This window comes from Tilletiopsis washingtonensis (genome assembly GCF_003144115.1).
Source record: "Tilletiopsis washingtonensis strain MCA 4186 unplaced genomic scaffold FA09scaffold_27, whole genome shotgun sequence".
NCBI lineage: Eukaryota > Fungi > Basidiomycota > Exobasidiomycetes > Entylomatales > Tilletiopsis > Tilletiopsis washingtonensis.
In genome coordinates, this window is record NW_020312024.1 from 292,413 (window position 1) to 312,655 (window position 20,243).

At 67.3% G+C, this 20,243-nt stretch overlaps 8 protein-coding genes across 8 annotated transcripts; 3 read left to right on the forward strand and 5 right to left on the reverse strand.

Annotated features, from left to right (window-relative positions):
* Positions 1-2,417: 2,417 nt before the first annotated feature.
* On the forward strand, positions 2,418-2,956 carry FA09DRAFT_302488 (hypothetical protein; the record flags this gene model as incomplete). Its single annotated transcript, XM_025740402.1, has 3 exons — positions 2,418-2,509; positions 2,559-2,754; positions 2,807-2,956. 3 exons carry the CDS (start codon positions 2,418-2,420, stop codon positions 2,954-2,956), a joined length of 438 nt encoding a protein of 145 aa, XP_025595094.1.
* Positions 2,573-5,131, reverse strand: FA09DRAFT_332719 (WD40 repeat-like protein). Its single transcript, XM_025743577.1, has 9 exons — positions 4,961-5,131; positions 4,610-4,905; positions 4,411-4,490; positions 4,266-4,359; positions 4,032-4,206; positions 3,857-3,980; positions 3,585-3,797; positions 2,807-3,531; positions 2,573-2,754 (listed from the first exon to the last, which is right to left on the reverse strand). The coding sequence occupies exons 1-8, from the start codon at positions 5,019-5,021 to the stop codon at positions 2,985-2,987; spliced, it is 1,590 nt and encodes a 529-aa protein (XP_025595095.1). The 5' UTR covers positions 5,022-5,131; the 3' UTR covers positions 2,573-2,754; positions 2,807-2,984.
* A 180-nt stretch (positions 5,132-5,311) lies between these two features.
* Positions 5,312-9,496, reverse strand: FA09DRAFT_332720 (cysteine proteinase). The gene is made up of 8 exons (XM_025743578.1): positions 9,063-9,496; positions 7,882-8,943; positions 6,735-7,810; positions 6,259-6,680; positions 6,010-6,210; positions 5,748-5,956; positions 5,593-5,695; positions 5,312-5,527 (listed from the first exon to the last, which is right to left on the reverse strand). The coding sequence occupies exons 1-8, from the start codon at positions 9,443-9,445 to the stop codon at positions 5,477-5,479; spliced, it is 3,507 nt and encodes a 1,168-aa protein (XP_025595096.1). The 5' UTR covers positions 9,446-9,496; the 3' UTR covers positions 5,312-5,476.
* Positions 9,497-10,592: 1,096 nt separating this feature from the next.
* FA09DRAFT_332722 (alpha-ketoacid dehydrogenase kinase) lies at positions 10,593-12,959 on the forward strand (the record flags this gene model as incomplete). The annotated part of the gene is made up of 11 exons (XM_025743579.1): positions 10,593-10,658; positions 10,735-10,850; positions 10,932-11,227; positions 11,364-11,485; positions 11,701-12,064; positions 12,121-12,142; positions 12,198-12,358; positions 12,418-12,473; positions 12,523-12,596; positions 12,653-12,710; positions 12,773-12,959. Coding segments are annotated over 11 exons (1,388 nt in total), but the record flags the coding sequence as incomplete, so codon positions are not given.
* Positions 12,960-13,368: 409 nt separating this feature from the next.
* On the reverse strand, positions 13,369-14,373 carry FA09DRAFT_335582 (hypothetical protein; the record flags this gene model as incomplete). Its single annotated transcript, XM_025743776.1, has 3 exons — positions 13,369-13,895; positions 14,057-14,292; positions 14,357-14,373. The coding sequence occupies 3 exons, from the start codon at positions 14,371-14,373 to the stop codon at positions 13,369-13,371; spliced, it is 780 nt and encodes a 259-aa protein (XP_025595098.1).
* Positions 14,374-14,555: 182 nt separating this feature from the next.
* FA09DRAFT_363475 (hypothetical protein) lies at positions 14,556-16,812 on the reverse strand. The gene is made up of 2 exons (XM_025745595.1): positions 16,413-16,812; positions 14,556-16,358 (listed from the first exon to the last, which is right to left on the reverse strand). Exons 1-2 carry the CDS (start codon positions 16,754-16,756, stop codon positions 14,624-14,626), a joined length of 2,079 nt encoding a protein of 692 aa, XP_025595099.1. The 5' UTR covers positions 16,757-16,812; the 3' UTR covers positions 14,556-14,623.
* Positions 16,813-17,155: 343 nt separating this feature from the next.
* Positions 17,156-18,263, forward strand: FA09DRAFT_323593 (putative DNA-directed RNA polymerase II chain Rpb7). Its single transcript, XM_025741093.1, has 6 exons — positions 17,156-17,268; positions 17,454-17,617; positions 17,740-17,904; positions 17,963-18,028; positions 18,086-18,119; positions 18,179-18,263. The coding sequence occupies exons 1-6, from the start codon at positions 17,193-17,195 to the stop codon at positions 18,190-18,192; spliced, it is 519 nt and encodes a 172-aa protein (XP_025595100.1). The 5' UTR covers positions 17,156-17,192; the 3' UTR covers positions 18,193-18,263.
* Positions 18,264-19,112: 849 nt separating this feature from the next.
* FA09DRAFT_323597 (histone-fold-containing protein) lies at positions 19,113-20,131 on the reverse strand. Its single transcript, XM_025741094.1, has 4 exons — positions 19,807-20,131; positions 19,488-19,752; positions 19,345-19,369; positions 19,113-19,287 (listed from the first exon to the last, which is right to left on the reverse strand). Exons 1-4 carry the CDS (start codon positions 19,877-19,879, stop codon positions 19,216-19,218), a joined length of 435 nt encoding a protein of 144 aa, XP_025595101.1. The 5' UTR covers positions 19,880-20,131; the 3' UTR covers positions 19,113-19,215.
* Between the last annotated feature and the right edge of the window lie 112 nt (positions 20,132-20,243).

A 20,243-nucleotide genomic window follows, 5' to 3' on the forward strand; every position in this document is an offset into this window, starting at 1 on the left:
AGCAGGCGGTCTCCACCCTGGCCTTCGTCCTCGATTGACGTAAAATACCTTCTAGATGCTCTTCTGGAAGCGAGTCTGGCCGACCCGGGCCCTCAGCCAGTCCTGTCTATGCGCACGGTCAGCGCTATGCAAGTGACGCTCAGAGACTCGCAGAAAGGATCCCGCTGTGAGTGCCGTTGAGGCGCAAGGTGGGTCATGGTAGGGCCAGAACTGACCGCGTGGGGTTCCACTTCAAAGTCACACCGACGCCTGAGGAACTCAAGCCCAAACTTTGGGCAAAGGCTCCCTTTGATGTCAAGGCAAGTGCCCTTGAGTGAAGGTTGTGCTTACGGAACTTGAGCTCACGGACCTCCAGCTCCTCGTCCTAGCAGAATGGGTCCAGGGTTCAGCAACGCGCATCTTGCGTCGGAGCGAGGCCCGCCGACGCGCTGTAGTCCTGGCAGGCGTTGGAAACAAGAACGCGAGTCTAGCCTAGCCCTTCGCGAGGCAATCAAATGGCTCACAGATCATGTTGCAAAGCTGCTCGAGCTCGCTCGTCGTCAGCTTTGGAGAAGGCCGGACATCGCCTGGCCAACAAGCGGCGCCCTCACGTTGTCGCAAGTGCGCGAGCCCGTCATTGCCTAGCCAAATCCTGTCTCATCCTCCATTGCCGTCTCATCCTCCATTGCCGCCGCAGAGCCCTCACATCGCTCCTCTGATACAGCACTTCAACCACCCAGGGCTACCGCGCATGAAGATGATTGGAGAGCTCAACGCGCTTGTGAATGAGTGCTGTGACACGTATCCCAACTTGCGCACCTTGGTAGTCGAGGTAAGATTGTTGCGTGACGGCTCCGCACCGCTGTAGCTGACTGCACAGCAGAGTCCTTCGGACAGACATCCTTTCTCTGTAAGTCAATCGCCAAGAAAACGGATACATGCTTCTTAACAGACTTTTAGCTACTGGTCGAGCGAGCTGCTGGGGCCGGCATTACAAGCCTATCACTTTACGGCGCATCGGTTGGTCTTGACGTGCTAGTGCAGGGTTAGTGGCGTCCGAGCCCCGTTGGTGCCCGCTAATGACGCCTGCACCTGGTTCTACAGTGCCCGGGCCCGATCCGATGATCTCTGACTCCTCCACTCTGGCAAAGCGGTGGCCGGATCTCGAGCGCGTGTCTCTTACGGCGTGGGCCGGAGGATCGATGCTCTTTGCCTCCCTCATCACCTCGCTGGCCTTCATTCTCAGTGATCCTCCGCCAAAGCTGCGTACAATTGTGCTGCGCGTGGCTCGCCACACCGGTGAGCCCTCTCCAGAGACTGGTCTCCTGAGGCGCCGCTCACCTGCGCTGCTAGAGCTCAACGCCACATTCGGCGCGGAGAGAATGCGTGAAGAAGCGTGGAAGGGGCTCGTCAGCTTCGCGTGCCGACAGAACGTGTCTCCTCTCCACCTGCGTCCCGGAGTCGAGGCCAGCCTGGAGGCTCTGCTGGAGCACCGAAGCAGCAGAGCCCCGGGAAGACACCCTCGGATCTACATCGCCGACCTACTTGGTGGCGACGAGAAGGCGCAGCCCTCGCAACTTCTGCGGCGTCTTGCGAAGAGCGAGCAGCGGTCGCTTGCCGTTGGAGAGCTTGGCGTCTGGGCCTTCAGCGAGCACGCCAATGCCACGCTCCCAGATCCGGCGTGCGACAACATACATGCCTCAGTGCTCATTGAGCAAGGAGGTGAGCTACGTCTTGTCAACGACTCTTCTGCGACGGACAGTTGGGCAGCGCTTGACGGCCTCGATGAATGTCGGTGCCCGGACACCAGCGCGGAGCACAGCACGTGCCCGCCGCAAGACCTTGCTGCGGCCGTGAGGCGTGGCATTGCCAACAGCTGGCGCTGCATTCCTACGCTGTCTGGTCGCAGGCGCCACATACGCACGGTTACGCGCTTCGGACCCGGTCATTCAGGGCAGTGAAGAGCACGAGCCAATCTCGTCGCCTCGCGATGCGTTATCCCGCGCTTCGGCAGCCCGCAAGTCCCGTCGCCGGCCGGTGCGGTCCTCTGTGCTTAAGCATCGTCAATTTCAGGCTTCCTCACGAGCCATGAGTCCGTTCCGTAAATGTATGAGTGCCCGATGCTGTGATGAATGGCGCACCTCGAGGTGTGGCAGGCGCAATCCAGACGACGAGGCGCCGCGCACGCTCGAGGTGCGCACGGCGCACCTCCACATCGGCTGCGCGTGGACCCTCTCCTGCATGCTGACACTCCCTCGTGCGGCGGCTTTGTCTCCTCGGCGCTGCTGCACAACTTCCTTCTCACCCTCACCCCAGACCACTCCACCACCTCCCCCTTCCTTCGCCATCATGTCTGCCCTCTCCTCCGACGACTTCGCAGGTGAGCTGCGCGATGCACCGACCACAGCGCGGCACGCAGCTGACGCGCTGCTGCAGTCATGCTGCAGACGCACCTCGCGGGCCAGCAGAGCAGCGGCGTGATCAACAACGTGGCGCTGTTCGACAAGGACACCAAGGCCGCCGTCGCGACGTGAGTGCGCCGGGCTGCTGCAGCGGGGCCCTGCTGACCAACCACGCAGCACGCTGCCGTCCTTCGCCACCGCGTTCAAGGCCGAGCAGCTCGAGAAGCTCCTCGATATCTTCACAAGTCTCTCTTCGCCCGCTGCGCCGAAGCTCGACGCCAGCGAGATCGAGCTGGCCAGCTCGACGTACACGCTCAGCGGCCCGCGTGGCGCCCAGCACCCGCTCGAGATGGCCACGCTGCACTCGGAGACGGTGAGTGGTCTGCAGACCGTGCAGCTTGCCTCTGGCTGACGCGCAACGCCAGAACGTGCTGTTCATTACGTTGTCGGCCACGCTCATGGTCGTGTTCGAGGCCGCGCCCGGCGCCGACACGCAGGAGAAGACGCCGGCCAAGGAGGCCCTCTACTCCGCCGTGCGCAGCTTCACGATGGCCATCACGGAGAAGGGCGTCTGAGCGGCGCGCAAATGAAAGCATAGTTGTGTCACAGCACGCCCCACAGCTTCCATGTCCGGCCCCACTCGCCGCTCGCGAGGTACTTGCCGTCGGGCGAGATGTCGACGGACATGACCTTGCCGGCGTCGCCCGAGAGCGAGCGCAGGCAGGCAAAGTCGTCGGCAGACCAGACGCGCACGAAGCCGTCGTAGCCGGCGGTGGCCAGGTACATGCCGCTGCGCGGCAGCTGCAGCGTGGCGCCGGCGGCAGGTGCGTCGCCGTTCTCGCCGCGCGCCTTGGCGTCGCCGTTCGCCTCCTTGTCCTCGTCGGGCATCGAGCCGCGCGCCGCCGCGCCCTCGTCGGCGGCGCGGAAGAAGCGCACGTCGGCGACAGACGAGCGGTGCGCGGGAATCGTCGAGATGGAGCGCAGCGCGCGCATGTCCCACACGCGCACCGTGTCGTCGCCCGAGGCCGTGGCCACCTGGAAGCCGTTGGGCGCAAAGTCGATGCTGAGGATCTCGCGCGCGTGGCCGTCGAGCACCATCGCCGTGCGCCCAGTCCGCAGATCCCACACTCGCCCGATGGCGTCGAGGCCGCTGAGAGATACTCGTCAGCGGCGTGCCTGGCGCCGAGCCGTCGCTCCACTCACCCGCTGGCCACAAGCGCTCCGTCGTCCTGAAAGTCGATCGCATAGACCTCCTTCGAGTGGCCCTCCTGCAGCAGCAGCTCGTTCTGCTTCTCCACGTCCCACAGCCGCCATGTGCCGTCGAAGCTGGCACTGGCCACGTACGCGCCGCTCGGGTGCCATGCTGTCCGGGCTACTCGTGCCTCGTGTCCCTTCAGCGTCGCAAGTGGCCGGTCGCTGCGCAGGGAGATCGAGGTCAGAGGCGCCGTCTCGTCGCTCACACCCGGCACACGCACCTCGTGAGCGACCAGAGCTGGACAGTGGCGTCGCCCGCGCCCGTCACGAGATTGGCCGCAGACGCATCGAGTCCTTTTGTCGCTTGCGGATGCCAGGCGATGCCTCCGACCTTCTCAGTGTGGCCTGCGACACAGCCATGAGCGTCGCCGAGGCACACGTCCGCAGATCACTCACCCCGCAGCGTGGCCCGCTCCTTGGCCGCAGGCACCTCCCACAGCTTGACGCTGCCCGACCAGCTGCCCGCCGCAAGCAGCCGCCCAGACCCCTCTGGCGTCGACGTGCCTGGCGAGAAGCGCACGACGGAGATCGGCCGCGTGTCGCCTATTTGCGAGCCGAGGCTGGTGAATTGCTGGGGCAAAGAGGGCATCAGACGCCGCGCCTCGCGCAGATACCTGCCTCGCCGCTCACCTTCAATGGCTCGAACAGCGCCTTGCGCTGGGCGACGATCCGACTCAGCGGCACTGTGGCCTCCACACGTTGCCGCGCGACTCTCGCTTTTGCGCTATCGGCTGGTCAGCTTCACAAGCAGATGTCGTTCAGTGCGTCAACTCACGCAACAAGAGAGGTCCGAGCGATGGACTGGCGGGCGCGAAGCAGCGCGTCCGTGCCCTCTGTGAAGAACTCCTCTTCTTGCTGCAGGCGGATAGCGGGTCAGCAGAGTCCGGCCGAGCCCAGCAGCACAAAGCATGTGCGCTGATGCATGCAAGTTACGGCCGGCCAGCGCAGGCGGCGCGAGTACGAGTCACACTCACCTCTTCCTCCTCGCTCTCCTCGCTGACGACACTCTCAGCCTCCTCGCCCTCCTGCTCCCGGCGCTGGCCCTCCTTGACGAGCTCCTCGCGCAACCGCTCTCGCCGGTCTGGCCTCCGCTCTCCGAACAGCGTGATGGGCTGCCCGAGCTGGCGCAGCCGTTGCCGGACCTTTGCGTCGTCGGTCGGCACGGCGAGGCTGCGCGCAGTCTTGCGCGACTCGAGCGCAGCGACGAGGGCGGCATCGGCGTCGCGTGCTCGCGAGATGGACGCATCGAAGCCGGGCGCCGGCTGCGTGTCTGTGCAAGACGGCGGGTCAGTCTGCCGGCCAGCCGAGCGGTGCGGCACACGCACCGAGCTCATCGGCATCGATGCCGCCGGCAAAGGGCACGTCGTCGAGGTTCATGTCCGCCATGCTGCTAGCGCCTCCGATGGACCGCGGACAAGTGCCGATTCAGAAGATGCAGCGCTTCCGCAGGCGGACGGACGAGCGATGAGACGGGAAGAGGGTGCGCAGGGATGTGGTTGTCGGGACGGTGGAGGCGCGGCGGCGCCATGCCCGCCTTCTTCGCGCGACCGGCTCCGCTCAGCGCGCGTGGGAACAGCAGCAGCTGCTCCACGCCTCCCCGCCTCACGCATCCTGTCTGCCCTCCTCACACTTGCGCAGCAGACATGCACAGGCCCGACACTGGCCGCATCGGCTGCTCTGGACGGAACACTGTATTGTTGCGTAAAAGGCATGATGAAAATATGGGCATGCAGCGGACGCAGCACGGCGCACGGCGGGCAAGGGTGACATGAGGCGGAGGCGCAGTCTGTCGGCAGGGACACAGCCGACGAGGTGAGCGGCAAATAGACACACGGCAGAGCTCAGCGGGCGGCGATACGCCCAAAGTAGAGGATGTACGGACTGCTGCTGTTCTGTAGGGCGTGGGACCAGGAGGCGTGAGCAAGGAGCAAGCTTGCTGTTCTGCGAGCGACCTCACCTGCAGCTCTTTCAGGTCGGACCGCTTCGTGACGCGGCTGTCGTCGGCGTAGTACCAGTCGCCGCCGGAGCGGATCGAGGCCGTGTAGTGGCCCGTGTTGAGACTGCGGCGAGGCGTCAGCAAGAGTGCCGTGGACAGCCGCGCTCTACACGGACCTGCCAAAGTGGTGCACGACGCCCTGCAGGCGGTACAGATAGGGCGGCTGCTGGCTCTGGCTCGTGGGCACGCCCTTCGGCAGGATCCCCGGGTGCGGCGGCATGTAGTTGGTCAAGTCGAGCGTCTCGTTGATCGGAAAGTCGACGAGCGTCTGCACCTTGTCCGTGCCGCGCGCAAAGGCGAAGCGCTTGAGGTGCACGAGCAGGATCTGCGCCAGGCGTCAGCACTGAAGAGGGCGAGCACGCCGCGGCTGAGGCTCACCTGCGGCAGGCGAGAGATGGTGAGGCGCTTGCTGGCCTTGCGCATCTTCTTGCACGCGGGGCAGTGCCACATGTCGGCCTTGTCCATGACCTCCTCGCGAACGAACGCGTCCAGGCACTGATGCAGCGTCACCTTGGCGCCGCGGTTGTGCGCAGGAATCGGCAGCGAGAGGTACATGAAGGCGTTGTACGTCGTGGAGGTCTGCGCGAGGGTCAGCACATGGCCGCGCGCGAGGCCCGTCAGACTCACCTTGCCGCACGTCAGGCAGCTCATCTTGTTGCGGAACTGCCCCTGGAACCAGTCGACGATGAGCGAGTCGTTGCGCTGGCGGTAGATGCTCCACTCCTTGACGCTCGCAATCTGCTGCGACAGCGTCTCGAGCTCGTGCTCGCGCGCCGGCGTCATCTCGACGGGCGGCGGCTTGTGCACGACGTGGTTGAGATCCTCGTGCAGGCCGTCGAGCAGGAATGCCAGGAACTCCTGCGCGTCGTGCTGGTCGTAGCCGCGGAACGCCGGCGCAAAGCGCGTGATGGCCTCGCGGAACGTGACGGGCGAGACAAACGTGAACTGCTCGGACCACATGACGCGGATAAGCTGCGCAAACGCCTCGGCGAGAGCGCCTTGCGTGCCGAGCGGGTTCGTGCGGTTGATGGCGCGCTTGTAGCTCCCGTCTGTGGCTGCCGCGTCAGTTGTGCGGCCAGGAACAGAGGAGCGACAGGACTCACCCAGCATGAAGCGCGCCAACGGCACCGTCGCACTGAGACACTGCAGCGTCGCGTTCATATAGCAGCTGTTGCCCACATTCTTCAGCCCCGTCAGGCCGATGCGCGCGTTCTCGTTCGCGCCTGCTCGGCTCTCTGGCGCCGCTGTGCTCGCGGAGTAGCTCAGGCTGCGGTTGCTAGGATCGGCGGCAAAGGATGAGGGCGGGCGGCGAGCGATGTCGAGCGAGCCGGTGCCGTTGCGCATCGCCATGCCGCCGAGGGAGGATGAGTGCGAGTGGGCGGCGGCGCGTGTCGACGCGACGCCGTTGGACGCCGCAGCCATCGGTGGCGGTGTGAGCGCCGGCGAGCTTGCGAGAGCTGCACTGGCAGATGTTGCGCGCAGCTGCGGGTACTCGAAGCCGTGACTCGGGCCGTCCGGGCGATGCAGCGGCTGCCCGGAGAAGGGAATCGACGGCTGCGAAGAGAGATAGTCGCTCTGCCGGCGCGACGACGACGCCGAGCTGGGCGTGGGCGGAAAGGAAGGCGCACCCGCGGGCGGCGTGGCCATGGCGCCGCTGCCCATGCCCGACGCGGACTGATACGCTCGTGCTGGCAGAGAAGGGGGAGCATAGCTCTGCGGCGGCTGCGGGGCGCGTGCGAGCGGCGGAGGCGTAGGCATGGCCGAGTCGTAGGCCGCGCCCATCACGACGCCCTGCCGCCGGGCTCTCCTCGCCTCGTCCTCCTGCTGCTGCGAAGGCGATGGTGACATGGCTGCGCTGGCCTGGATAGGCCGCAGCCCGGCCAGCCCAGAAGCGCCCACCTTGCGCGCCCACGACTGCAGGCCGCCGATGAGCAGCACCGGATGATGCCTCAGGGGCCGCGAGAACTCCAGTTCGTAGATGGCGCGGAAGACGGTCACGAGCGTGCGGTGTGCCTCGAGCACCTGCTGGCCGAGCTCGGGCGGTGGAGGTGCGAGCGTGCGCGACTGTGCGTCGTACACGACGACGAGGTCGTACGTGTGACGCGCAGCGAAATTCGAGCACTCGGCAGGCGATGCCCCGCTCGCAGCGAGCAGCTCAGAGATCTCCTCCGGGCGCATCCTGAGGAGAGCTTGGGTGAGCAAGCGCAACACGATGCCGGTCAGACGCGTGCAGCTCGGCGCAGCACTGACCCGTCACGAAGCCGCGCAGCATCGAGCCCGACGCTGTCGCCCGCAATGTGGCAGTCCTCCCATGCCTGGCGGCCCTGGCGCACATCGATGAGCAGAATGGAGCGTGCCCTGCGCTTCACGATGCGCGACCCGCCCTCGGCAGCCGGGTCGGAGACCGTCACGTAGCCGGGGTTCATCAGCATCCACAGCTCTTCCACGCTGACCGAATTGGTGCGAGGCAGCGCCGGCCCATCGGTGGCAGCGGCATGCGTGGACAAGGCCAACGACCCTCGCTCGCCAGCCGGGCCCTCCAGATGCTGCGTGGCTGGCGACGGGACGCCCTGCGGCGGAGGCGGCGGCGGCGGGAGCGGTCGTGGAGGCGCGACCGGCGGTGACCGCGGCGCCGGCGCGCTCGCCTCGAGCTGCTCCAGCGGAGGATACTGGCTGTGGAACTCGGAGGGCGAGACGATGTGCGTCTTGTACTCCCAGTCGTGGGTGCTCTCCAGGCTCGGACTCATCGCGCCGGCGCCCGGATAGTGCGTGTCCAGCGCAGGCAGGGGTGGCGGAGCGCGCGCTGGCGAGTCCGGCGGCGGCGGCAGTGTAGACGCAGCATCGCCGTCTGTCGGCACGCGCGAAGAGAGCCGGGCAAGATCTTGCCGATCTGAGCCGGCAGCCATGCTGAGGTTGCGCGCATTGACCAGCCCGCCGTCTGTCCGCGGACTGCCCTCGCCAGACGCCGCACGCAAGTTGCTCAGCCGCTCCGACAAGCTCAGCAGCTGATCGTCCGATCGCAGGCCGGGCGATGCCTTGGTAGGCGACGCTATTGCGGGCGCACCAGGCGCCTGCTCGGAGCGAGTAGGGGTGGCGCTGCCGTCGCTCGCCGCGCTCTCGGACTGCGCAAGGGCGTGCGAGCGCGCCTCTTCCCGCGCCTCCTCTCGCGCCTGCAGCTGAGCCTCAAGCCGCGTGGTGCGCTTGATAATGTCGGGCACTTGGCCCATGAAGTCCTGGTAGCGGTAGAAGACTGGCGGCCGCGTGGCTAGCACAGTCGGCCACTCGGCATGCTTCGGGATGAAAGTCGCGACGCTGCGAGGACGAGGTCAGCAGAGTGTCGCCCGGAGCGTGCAGGCCCAATCCGCTGGCAGCGCCTAGTGAAGCGGCCAAGCTGCCGGCGCTCCTCTGGCTTGAGACGGTGTAGCACTCACTTGGCGCTCTTCAGATAGTTGACAAAGGCCTGCTCGAGATTGTTGCCCGCCTCTGCGGACTGCGCCTTCTCGAGTAGGGCGTTGGCTGCGCCGATGTAGCTCTTGATCGAGTACGTCGAGTCGAGCTCTGCACGCGCCGCTCGCCGCAGGTTGACGGGATGATTCGGCGACGAGCGCGCATCTCTCCGCGGCGCAGCGGCTGCGCCGAGGCTGCTGCTGCTGGCATGGTCGCTCGCGCCGCCGTTTGCGCCGTTCGATGTGCGGGTGCTGCGGCTACCCGGCGGCGGTGACGCTGCGGATGCGGCTGCCACGCGCGAGCTCGACGCCGAGACGAGCGCTGCCAGCCCGGCCGACGACGGCGGCGGCCCGAGGCCTGCAGACATGTGGCCGACGGCAGGCGTGGCGAGGCGGACGCAAGCCTCAGCCCGGCGGTGGAGACGGCGCGCGACGTGCCTGGTGCAGCTCAGCACCGCAGCAGCACGTGGAGGGCCACAGCCGAGGCGGGCCAGTCGTCACGCAGACGCCGGCGGCGACTGTCGCGGGGAGCGCCGCTCGCAGCGCAGAGGTGCGCAGTAGGCGTGGGCAGCGTGCGTGCCGGGGGCTGCTGCACGAGGCGGGAATGTGTGGATGGCGAGGTGGGAAGCCAAGGCAGAGGCGCGCTCTGGGCTGCTGCGCCGGCGGCGCGTCTTGTCCAGCGCAGGCGCGCCTCGCTGTCGCCGAGCCGCCGCCGCGCCCAGGCCACGCACAGCCCCTCATGAGCGCGTGGGAGCACTCCACACGTGACGCGCCCGGCGCTGGCGGCCTTGCCTGGAGGCTCAGCCTAGCGCGGCGCTGCACCGGCAGCAACCTCCAGCGATGCAGCGCGACCCAGCCCAGCACCGGCGCTCGGGCTGTCACGTCTCGGGACCTCTCGCAGATCAGCGTCGATTCAGGATGCCGAGCATGCTGCTGAGGCTGCAGCCAGCGTGCGTCAGCCGCAGCCTCGTCCCAGGGGCGAGTCTCTCGATGCTGCGGCTGGAGTGGAAGTGCAATTTAGCCTTCTGCTTGCTCCCCGCACTCGACTCCGCACCCGAGGCGCGAGTCACGCAGGGCGCGGGTGCAGCGGCAGTCACGCGCGCCAGGCGCACGAGCCCGGCGGCTGCGGAGCCGGCATGCCCCGGCCTGGCCGCAGCGCTGCATGGTCCCCGCACCGATCCACGGCGGGTCCGCTGCCGCACCGCTCGTCCTCCCACCACCACCTCCGCAACGCACACCTCGCCAGGGCAAGCACCGCTGCATCACCACAACCGCGCGCCTGGACCGCTCGGCAGCGCAGCCCTTCCCCTCTCGTCTGCTCCTCCACACACCGGGCGCCAGGCCCGCGACGCCCCGGCTGGCACGCACCCATCATGTGAGCTGCAGCCGCACTCGCCCCGCCGAGGCCAGACGTCGCTGACCTCGCTGCGCGCAGGGCGTATCAAATCTCGCGGCGAACATGGTCGCAGCTGCACCACTTCGCCTCGTTTCCGCAGACGGGCATCAGCCTGGCGCAGATGGTCGCGTTCGGCAAGAACCGCAACCCGGGCACTATCATGCAGGCCGGCCGCTTCCTTGCTGGTGCGTGCGCTGGCTGCTGCAGCGGCACAGAGTGCACGCGAGCGCCTTTGTCTTGTATGCTTACCCACGTGCGCAGAGGAGCTGCCGATCCGCCTGGCACACCGAGTCAAGGAGCTCGACGAGCTGCCAAACGGGCTCAACGAGATGCCGAGCATCATCCGCGTCAAGGACTGGTACGCGCAGAGCTTCGAGGTATGTCGAGACCCGAGTTTGCTTAGGGTGGCCTCGAGCTGCCAGCTCGAAGCTTCGTCTGACACCCTGGGCGACCTCCAGGAGCTGGTCAAGTTCCCGCCGCCGCAGCTGCCCGACGCTATCCGCGCTGAGCTGTCCGAGTCCGTGTCGCGGAATCCGGCCTCGCTGCCAGGCTCGACACCAAATCCGTCGCTCTCTGCCGAGGGCGCAGAGCTGGAGGAGGGCCGGGATGCCGCCATGAGCAGCTGGCGCATGCGCGAGCGCGCTCGCAACATCGCAGCTGACTCGGCTGCGTCTGATGACGGCAAGGTGGGCGACGATGTCGTCGCGGAGCTGGGTGGGCCAAAGGATCGCAAGCGGCAACCGATCGACCGGAGGTGAGAGTCTGCATCGAGGAGTGACGGAAGAGCGCTGCAGCAGGTGGAAGCGATGCCGCGCTGTCGAGGTGCAAGCGCCGCACGCGCAGCTGCCCCAGCGCGCTGTTGCCGCCCGACTGACCACGGCCGCCGGCAGATACTATGCAAACCACGCCAACATCAAGTCGTGGCCGCCAGAGGTGCACGACTACAACGAGTCCTTTACGCGCTGTCTCGAGACGATCAAGAAGCGGCACGACGCCGTTGTGACGACTGTCGGTGAGTGCACACGCTTTGTCCCTCCCTCGCCGGAGTCGTGACTACGCGCGCCAGCGAGTCGCGTTCTCCTGGCTGAGTCAGATGGTGGTGCTGGGTTGCGGTGCTGTCAGAGGCCCCCCCACATCCGAGTCCCTGCTTCCTTCGGCCCTTCTCGCCGGCGTCTTACGCAATCGACCCACCCCTCTACCTCCCATCGCCGGTGCCACTGCGCTCAGCCCAAGGCGTGCTCGAGTACAAGCGCGCACGGCGCGGGCAGAACATCCAGGCCGACGTGCAGCGCTTCCTCGACCGCTTCTACATGTCGCGCATCGGCATCCGCATCCTCATCGGCCAGCACATTGCGCTCGCGCGCACCAACCCAGAGACGCCCGCATCGCTCGACGGCGAGCCGCTCGGCTCGAGCGGGCGCATCGGCGGGCAGGAGCCGGAGAAGTACGTGGGCATCATCTGCACCAACACCAATGTCGGCGCCATGGCGCACGAGGCGATTGAGAATGCGCGCTTCATCTGCGAGGAGCACTACGGCCTCTTCAAGGGCCCGCCCGTGCAGCTCATCTGCCCGCCGAACCTGACGTTCATGTGAGTGGAGCCTGGCCCAGCGCGCGGCGCATCATTGACCCTGTTGGCTCTGGCAGGTACGTGCCGAGCCATCTCAACGTGAGTCAAAGCCCTCTGCGCCGCCCGGCTGCGCCGACTGACGCGCGCGCCTCAGCACATGATGTTCGAGCTCCTCAAGAACTCGCTGCGCGCCGTCGTCGAGCGCTACGGCGTGGAGAACGAGGACCACTTTCCGCCGATCAAGGTCATCGTCGTCGAGGGCAAGGAGGACATCACGATCAAGATCAGCGACGAGGGCGGCGGCATCCCGCGCAGGTGCGTGCTTGGCATGCAGCGCGCCTTGTGCCTCGTTTGCTGACTCAGGCAATGTGCAGCGAGATGCCGCTGGTTTGGACGTACATGTACACCACTGCGCAGTCGGAAGACCTCGGTGAGTCGCCAGCAGTCTCGCAATGCGGCGCGCGCTGACACCTCGCCAGACCCCGACTTCCAGGCCTCCGACTTCAAGGCGCCCATGGCCGGCTTCGGCTACGGCTTGCCGCTGGCGCGCCTGGTGAGCTCCTCGTGCGCTGCGAGTAAGAGCGCTTGCTCACGACCCACGCTTCGCAGTACGCGCGCTACTTCGGCGGCGACCTGAAGCTGATCTCGATGGAGGGCTACGGCACGGGTGCGTGCGCTTGCAGGACGAGTGTACCCAGCGCGTTGACTGACAGCGCTTCTCTCGCTCAGATGTGTACGTGCACCTGGCACGTCTGAGTGGATCTGCAGAGCCCCTGCCATGAGGCGGCTCCGATCGCTGTGCTGCGGCCGTCAGGCCTCTGTAATTGTACCTGTTTCCTGCCAATGGCGCGCGATCGGCGAGGCTCAGGCGTGCAGGCTACGCTATGCGTCCATTACAGAAAGTCGTCATCGAACGCCCACTGCGAACGGTCGTCGCCGGCGAATGCACCGGCTCGTGAGGGCGGCGCGCTGCCTGGTGCCGCTCGCTCCACCCGTCGTATGGCGCGGCCGGGCAGCATGATGAGGCCGCGCCAGCATCGCGACTCCTGCGTCTCGCCGCCTTCGCCTCGCCGCACCTCCCAGGCCTCGTTCAGGACCAAGTTCTGCTGCCGATCTAGGCAGATGAGCGTGCCCTCGATTGTCCGGTCTTGCTCGAGGGAGACGCGGAGCGCCTGACTCAGAAAGGCGCGGAGCTCGCCAGGCACGACGGGCGCGGTGCTCTGCACCTGGACGTACTGCAGAAGGGCAGACAGGGCGTGAGAAACGAGATGTCATTGAGCGAGGGATGTGTGCCGGGTCGCAGTGCGGGCTGGGCGTGGCGCAGCCTAGTCTCGCTCGCGATGGCGGGAGCGATAGGCGTCTCCGGCAGCGTCACGCGCGTGCGGGCTGCGGCTCCGCGCTGCCGGCTCGTATGGGCGAGCAGAGGGCCGACGGTCATCGTCGTCGCGCGCGCTGGATCGCCGCGGCTCGTCCCGCTCGCGCACAGCGCCGCGCTCGTCTCTGCGCCTCTCGGTCGACCGACGAGCGTAGCGGTCGTCTGGGCTCCGGCTCCGGCTTCTGCTGCGGCCGCGAGCGCCGCGTGATCCTTCCCGCCCACCCTGGTCCCCGCGACGCACCTTGCCCTCGCGCTCGTCGCGCTCGCGGCGGCGTTCAGCGCGCTCGGCGCGGACGCGGACCTTCTCAGCATGGCGCTGCTCGCGGACCTGCTCTTTGGCGAGCTTGCGCGCGAGCTTGCGGTCCTCGTGCGAGAGACCGTTGTCTTCTGCCGGCCCTCGACTGCTGCTGCCCTCCGCTGCGGATGACGGCCCGCCCCATCTCGAGTTGGCGAGCGGTGCGGTGTTGGCGCCTGTGCCTGCAACGCCAGGAGCAGCCGCCGAGCCGCGGAGGAGTGCAGAGCCCGGGGCCGTGGACGACGAGAGCACGCCAGCTTTGATGCCACTGGTCCGTCAGGCGTGAGCAGCTGCCTCTCGCTTTCCACAGCAGCATGCCCGCGGGCCCGGCGTACTCACAGACGGCGGTTCATCTCCTCCTCCTCGCGCATCTTGACCTCTCTGAGCTCCTCGCGGCGCTTCTCGCGCTCGCGCTCCTGCTCCTCGACGCCGCCCTCCTTGTTGTACCAGTTGACGTCGCGCCCGTTCTGCCAGCGGCCCGTGGGCACGGCGACCGAGTGTCCGAGGTAGTTCTCGCGGTCCTTGTCTGCGCGCACATTGTCCCAGCTGAACTCTGCTGCGCCGCCCCGCGTGCCGCCTCTGTGGATGGGAATGCAATAAGCACGGTGTCACGCACACGGCTTGGTCTCTTCTGGCTGCTCACCGAGTCGGGCCGAACATGACGAGAGGCCGTGTGGTGGAGGTGTGGTGGAGGTGACGATCGAGCCTAGCCGCACTGCGCGAGGCTCCATGCGTGGCGCGCCGCCGCCGCCCGCCAGAGCCAGATCACGTGCGTGTCCTCCTCTAACGCTGCCACTTGGCTCAGGCCTGTCATCGCTGCTAGACAGCATCGCTAAAGCATCGCATCACTGAAAGCATCACATCGCTGGTATAGAGTACAAAGAGCATGCAGAAATCCCATGCGACGGCCTTATCGCGCGCCCACACGCGCCCGCACGCGCTCCCGGGCCCGCCGCACGCGCTCCTCATTCGTGGTGCGCGCCCGTGCATCAGCGCCAGAGATGCCCGCATTCTGGTCAAAAGCAGGTGCAGCCTCAGCGACTCGCCGCACCGGCTTCCGCTCCTCGCCCTTGCTCTTCCGCAGAGCGCCCTGGGCAGCGTCCGCTGGGACGGAGGCGTTCTGTGCGTGGCTCGAGCGCAGCGGTCCGGCGCCGGCTGGAGTGCTGTGTACCAGGCGGACAGACGAGCTCTTCGCAGCAGCAGCCTTCTTGACGCGGGGTGCATCGCTGGAGTCGACGTCACCGAGCGGTCTCTTCCTCGTCGCAGAGGAGGGCGCGGCCAGCAGCGGCGACGAAGCCGACTGCAGGACCGGCTGCGTTGGGCTGGCAGATGCTCTCGCGCTGAGGCTGTTGCGGGCGCTGCGCCGCAGCTGAGGAGAAGACTTCGTCGAAGCGCTACCCTCCGCGAACGATGTCTCTGCAGGCGCCGAGAGACCCGACTCGGCGGACCCGCCCTCCGGGGGGCTCGATTGCGGCGCAGCGAGCTCGACGCCTGCCTCCGCGTGGAACCCAGACGGCGCTGGGCCTTCGGCGCTCAGCAGAGCTACGACTGTCTGAGGCTGGTCGCTGCTTGCAGTGGGCGATACGGCGGGCAACAGTTGCGCGACTGGCCTGGCGGGCGTCGCAGCAGCGGCCGCGGCGGAGGCAGCAAGTCGGCTCTCAGCGAACTGCATGCGCTCTCGCCGCAGTTCCTCTTGCGCGTGGCGGAGCGCCTCCCTGGCGGACTCGATGCCGCGCTCCTCGGCCTCCGTGTTCTCCAGACGCCGGCGGAGCACTGCCTCCTGCTCGGCGAGCTCCTCGAGCTTGCTGGCGATGTTGCGTGGATCCGCCTGCGCTGCAGCTGCCAGGCGCGTCTCTGCCTCGCCGAGGCGTGTGACTGCGTGCACGAGCTTGGCCTGCAGCTCCGCTCGCTCGTCCTTGTCGCTGCGCACGCGCAGGATGCCGCTCGCGCCGATGCTTGCTGCGTGCGCCGACGCTGCACTCGCACCTAGCACGCTGCTGGCCTTTGCCGACTCGTCCAGGGCGCTCTCTGCTCCCGCGTCGCGGGCAGATCGCACTGCCGCGGCATGCGTCGATGCCTCCGACGCGCGGACCAGACGCAGAGCTTCGGCTCCGGCAGTGATGGCCTCAGACGCACTGACTAGTGCGCGAGTCGCCGGGTGCGCAGCACTGCCGTCCAGCACAGTGGGCAGCTTCTGGCTGGGCGGGAAGACGTCTCGTGTGCCTAGCGCTTGCGGCGGCGGGCGGCCCTCGTTGCCGGGCAGCAGAACATGCACACTGTGGGCCGCACGCCGGAGAGCGTTGAGCGAGTCGGTGGCGAGGCGCTTGAGGATGCGGTTCTCGTCGCCGCGCTGGGCTGCGCGCTGCTCGGCGTCGGCCACGATGCTGCCGATGCTCGCGCTGGGCTCCGAGCTGCCGGCCGCAAAGGCAGCTGACACGATGGCGAGCTGCGGCGCCACACCGCGCGATGCAGCGAGTGTGGCCTCAGCATAGCGTGCCCGGAGGCGGACGTCGGCGCGCTCTGATGCCAGCCGCTGGGACGCCGCCGCAGCCTTGATGCTCTGCACGGACCGGCGTGCGACCGCGAGGTCTGCGCGGGCCGACGCCAGCTGGCCGCCCTGGTGTTGCAGCTCGGCAGTGAGTGCACTGTGGCGAGAGTTAGCGACGCAGCAACGAAGCCAGGCGCTCGGCGTGACTCACGCGACGCGGGCCCTCTCGCGCTCTCTTTCCCGCTCAACCTTCTCACGCCCTTCCTTCTCCTCGCGCTCCCGCCGCTCGCAGCGCTCCAGCTTGTCGCTGAGCTGGCGGTTTCTGGTGGCCAGCGCATCTCTCAGGTCGACATCCTCCTGCCGCTGGGCGAGCAGCGTGTGGATCGCGTCTGCTAGCGGCGCGAGTGCCGCGCTCGGCAGATTCGCGAGGGAGAGCGGCGCGGCGAGGTAGCCGCGGGCGAGCAGCTGGGCGTTGAGCTGCTCGAAGGTCGGGCGCAGCGGCACGTCGTCGTCGGCGCCGAACGGGTCGTCGCCGTGGAAGGGGGCGTCGGCCATCTTGCGATACGCTGGAGGGTGTGGGAGTGGGTCGGCAAGAGGCCAAGCATCCGACGCGGCGTGGAGGCACATCAACACGACGCGGCTCGCACGACGGCGCGGCAAGGCTGCGCGGCGCGGCGCGCGCGCGCGCGCGCGCGAGACGCGCCTGTCACGTGCAGCCGTCGCGCGCGCCCCGCTCGAGAGCAGCGGCCGCGCCTCGGCCACTCCTTCCTCCGCACCCTCACCATCCTGCTGCACCTGCTTCTCGGCGTTCCGCATCGCAGCGTCACCGCCCTCTCTGCTCGCGCGGCCTGCGTCACTTCTCGCTGCCACGTCGTGTGCGCAGGCGCAGCGCCACCGCGAGCACTCCGCCGAGCAGCAGCGCAGGGAGCGGTGACCGCAGTCCGAGCAGGCGGTCTCGCTGGGCAGCCCGTCCAACGCGAACTCGAGCGCCATGTTCTTCCTGAAGACGCTCACGCACAAGATTCAGCTGCACCCGAGCTACTTTGGGCCCAGCTTGAGTGACTACCGTGAGTGCGAGAGGCAAGCTCGTGCAAGGATGGGGGCTCGCTCTCAGGAGCGTCGGGCGGAGCGCTCTGCCCTGGACTGGCGGAGCGTACTGCCTTAGACTGGCGCTTTGACTCGCCTCTTGGCCTCCCAACGATCACGTAGAGACGCCCAGCCCCCGGCGCTGACGCACTGTGCGCGTCGGCAGTGCGCAAGCAGCTCAAGGCGGAGGTGGAGGGCACCTGCACGGGCAAGGTCGGCTTCATCGTCAAGGTCACGGGCATCATCGATGTCGGTGACGGCGTCATCCTGCCTGGCGGCGACGGCAAGGCCGAGTTCGAGAGCACGTACAATGCCGTCGTGCTGAAGCCTGTGAGTCGCTGCGCCGGGACCTCGTGGGTGAAGTCGTGCGCGGGCGGCAGGGCACTTGCCCTGCCTCCCCCTCGCAGCTGTTCCCAGTGCGTTGTCAGCGCTCAGACCGGCTTGGCGCACAGTTCAAGGGCGAGGTGGTCGACGCCCTCGTCACCAACGTGAACAAGATGGGCTTCTTCGCGACGGTGGGGCCGCTGCAGATCTTCACGTCGGTGCACCTGCTGCCCGTCGACTTCAAGTTCCAGCCCGACTCGAACCCGGCCGAATACGCCAGCGCCGACGGCTCGGTGAGTCTGCAAGGCTGCTGCTCACAGCACAGCAGTGCCCTGACCGTGTGCGTCGCAGACCATCGTGAAGGGAAAGAAGGTGCGGCTGCGGATCGTCGGCACGCGCATCGACGCCAACGAGATCGTGAGTGGAGGCGTGTGCGTGCTGTGCAGCCCGGCTGACCAGCCGTGCGCTGCCTAGTTCGCTGTGGGCCTCATGAAGGAGGACTACCTAGGTGCGTCTGCGGCCCCTCGGGCAGCGCAGCACCCCGGCTCACCCTCCATCGCTGCGCAGGACCATTCGACTGATGGACAGCACTGCTCTGGGGCGGTCGCAGACGCTGCTCGGTTGCTCAGGGCCATGAAATGCACTACATCCGCGCGTACACACGCCTGTTGCTGTCGCTTCTCCTGTCCCTGCCGCTCGTTCAGACAAGATGTAGCCTGTCGGGCGAGGCGAAGCAAACGCGTCTGCGAGAGAGCGTCGTTGCTACCTTTGAGCTTGTGATAGCGCTTGGATCGGCCCTGAGGTAGCGGATGCCATATGCTAGGAGCAGATTAGTTCCGAGCGGGCGGCGGAGGATGCGTAACGCAGGCACAGCTGGAGGGATCAAAGCTGCGCCTGTCTGACGCTAGTGCAGGGGACTGCCAGTGGCCGCTATGCCGCGAGCGCCCGTAAAGCGGCGCTGAGCTCACTGGCGCGCGCCATTGTAACTGCGGTCGCAAGCAGGTCGTGTTGTCCTCGCGTTTGCAGTCGCTCGAGACCCTGCGCACGGATGTATGCAGAAGCTGCGATGCTGAAAACTCGCGAGGCAGGCGCCGCAGCCGCCGGCTTGACAGAAAAGCGCGCCACACGACGCCGCCGCGCGTTGGATCAGCTTTGTGAATATGTGCCGCATCGCTCGTGAGTTTTCACCCTTCCATCGCCGCCCGACTCGCCACCAAGCGGCAGACGCGATCGAACTACATGAGCGGCCGGCATCGCCTCGAGCACAGGGACTGGCTCATCGGTGACTGTAGCTGGCTTCCGCCAGGGCGACGGACGCGGCGTCGAGACACACACGCGCTGTCACACCTCTCGCTGCGATTAGTCAAGGTGGCGCCGGGAGCGACCAGTCCAGAGTGCTGACACCGCGGCTATGCAGCTACACCGGGCGCCTTTGCGATCAAGTGATCCCGTCGCAGCTTGCGCGCAGCACTAGAGTGTGTGTGGAGACAGCACATGCAGAGCACAGTGACTAGATGATTACGGCCGGGGCGATGGGATGATACAGGATATGGCGAGGCATGAGAGCGGTCACGAGCAGGCTGGCGGCGGCGGTGGCCGCACGATCAGCCCATGCCGCCCCACACGCCGCGGATACGCCGCGCCAGCTGGATGTCGCGCTGCATGATGGTGACACGCTGGTGCAGGGCGGGTCAGTCGGGGTCACGATTGGGCCGGCAATGCCGCTGACTGACCTTGGCGTGGATGGCGCAGAGGTTGCTGTGTCGGGCAGAGGTCAGCGAGCGCGCTCGTGGCCGGACGGGTGATGCAGCAAGCGAAGGCAGTCGGGCGGACGCCCTGGCGTGTGTGCTCGCTTGTCTCGGGCCGCAGCACTCACGCGTCTTCGAACAGGTGCACGAGGTACGCCTCAGTGGCCTCCTGCAGCGCCAGGATCGCGCTGCTCTGCCAGCGCAGGCCCGCGCCGCCGGTGCCGTCGTACACATTGGTGATGAAGTCGTCGGCGACCTCGCGCACGACGCGCGCGAAGGGCAGCTTCTGGATGAGCAGGTCCGTCGACTTCTGGTAGCGGCGGATCTCGCGCAGCGCGACTGTGCCCGGGCGGAAGCGTGCCTTTCGCCGGCCGGCCGCAGAGAGGTCCGCAGCTGGGTGGGGATTGTCAGCTCGAGGCGGTGCGCAGGGCCGTGCGAAGTGCTCACTTGTATCGTTGCCTACGCTTCTCCTACCGCCGCGCGAAGCGCCTCCGACGCTCTGACGGGCACGCGGCGCCATGGTAGGCGATATAGAGAGGTGCTGAGCTCACAGGAGCAGAAGGGCTAGGTGCGGCTCTGTGAACAGGGCCGACGGAGGCGCTGAGCGAAGAGAGGCTGCGTGCGAGGCGGAAAAGGCCAAGCGGTGGAATGTGCTCTGCAGACGAGCAGCAAACGGTACGCTGAGGCCGCGCGCTGGCGAGTGAGGAGGCGCTGCGACGTGCAGGAGCGGCGGTGAGGAGTCTCGCGGGGGGGATGTGGTTGCGCGGGAAGGTGCGCCGGTGTGGGCGAGCGTTGTGTTGTGCGCTTTGGCGCGCGCGACGCGTCTGAGGCGTTTCGGGACTCGGGCCGCGCCCGACCTACATCTGCGTCGCCCCTCTACTCCA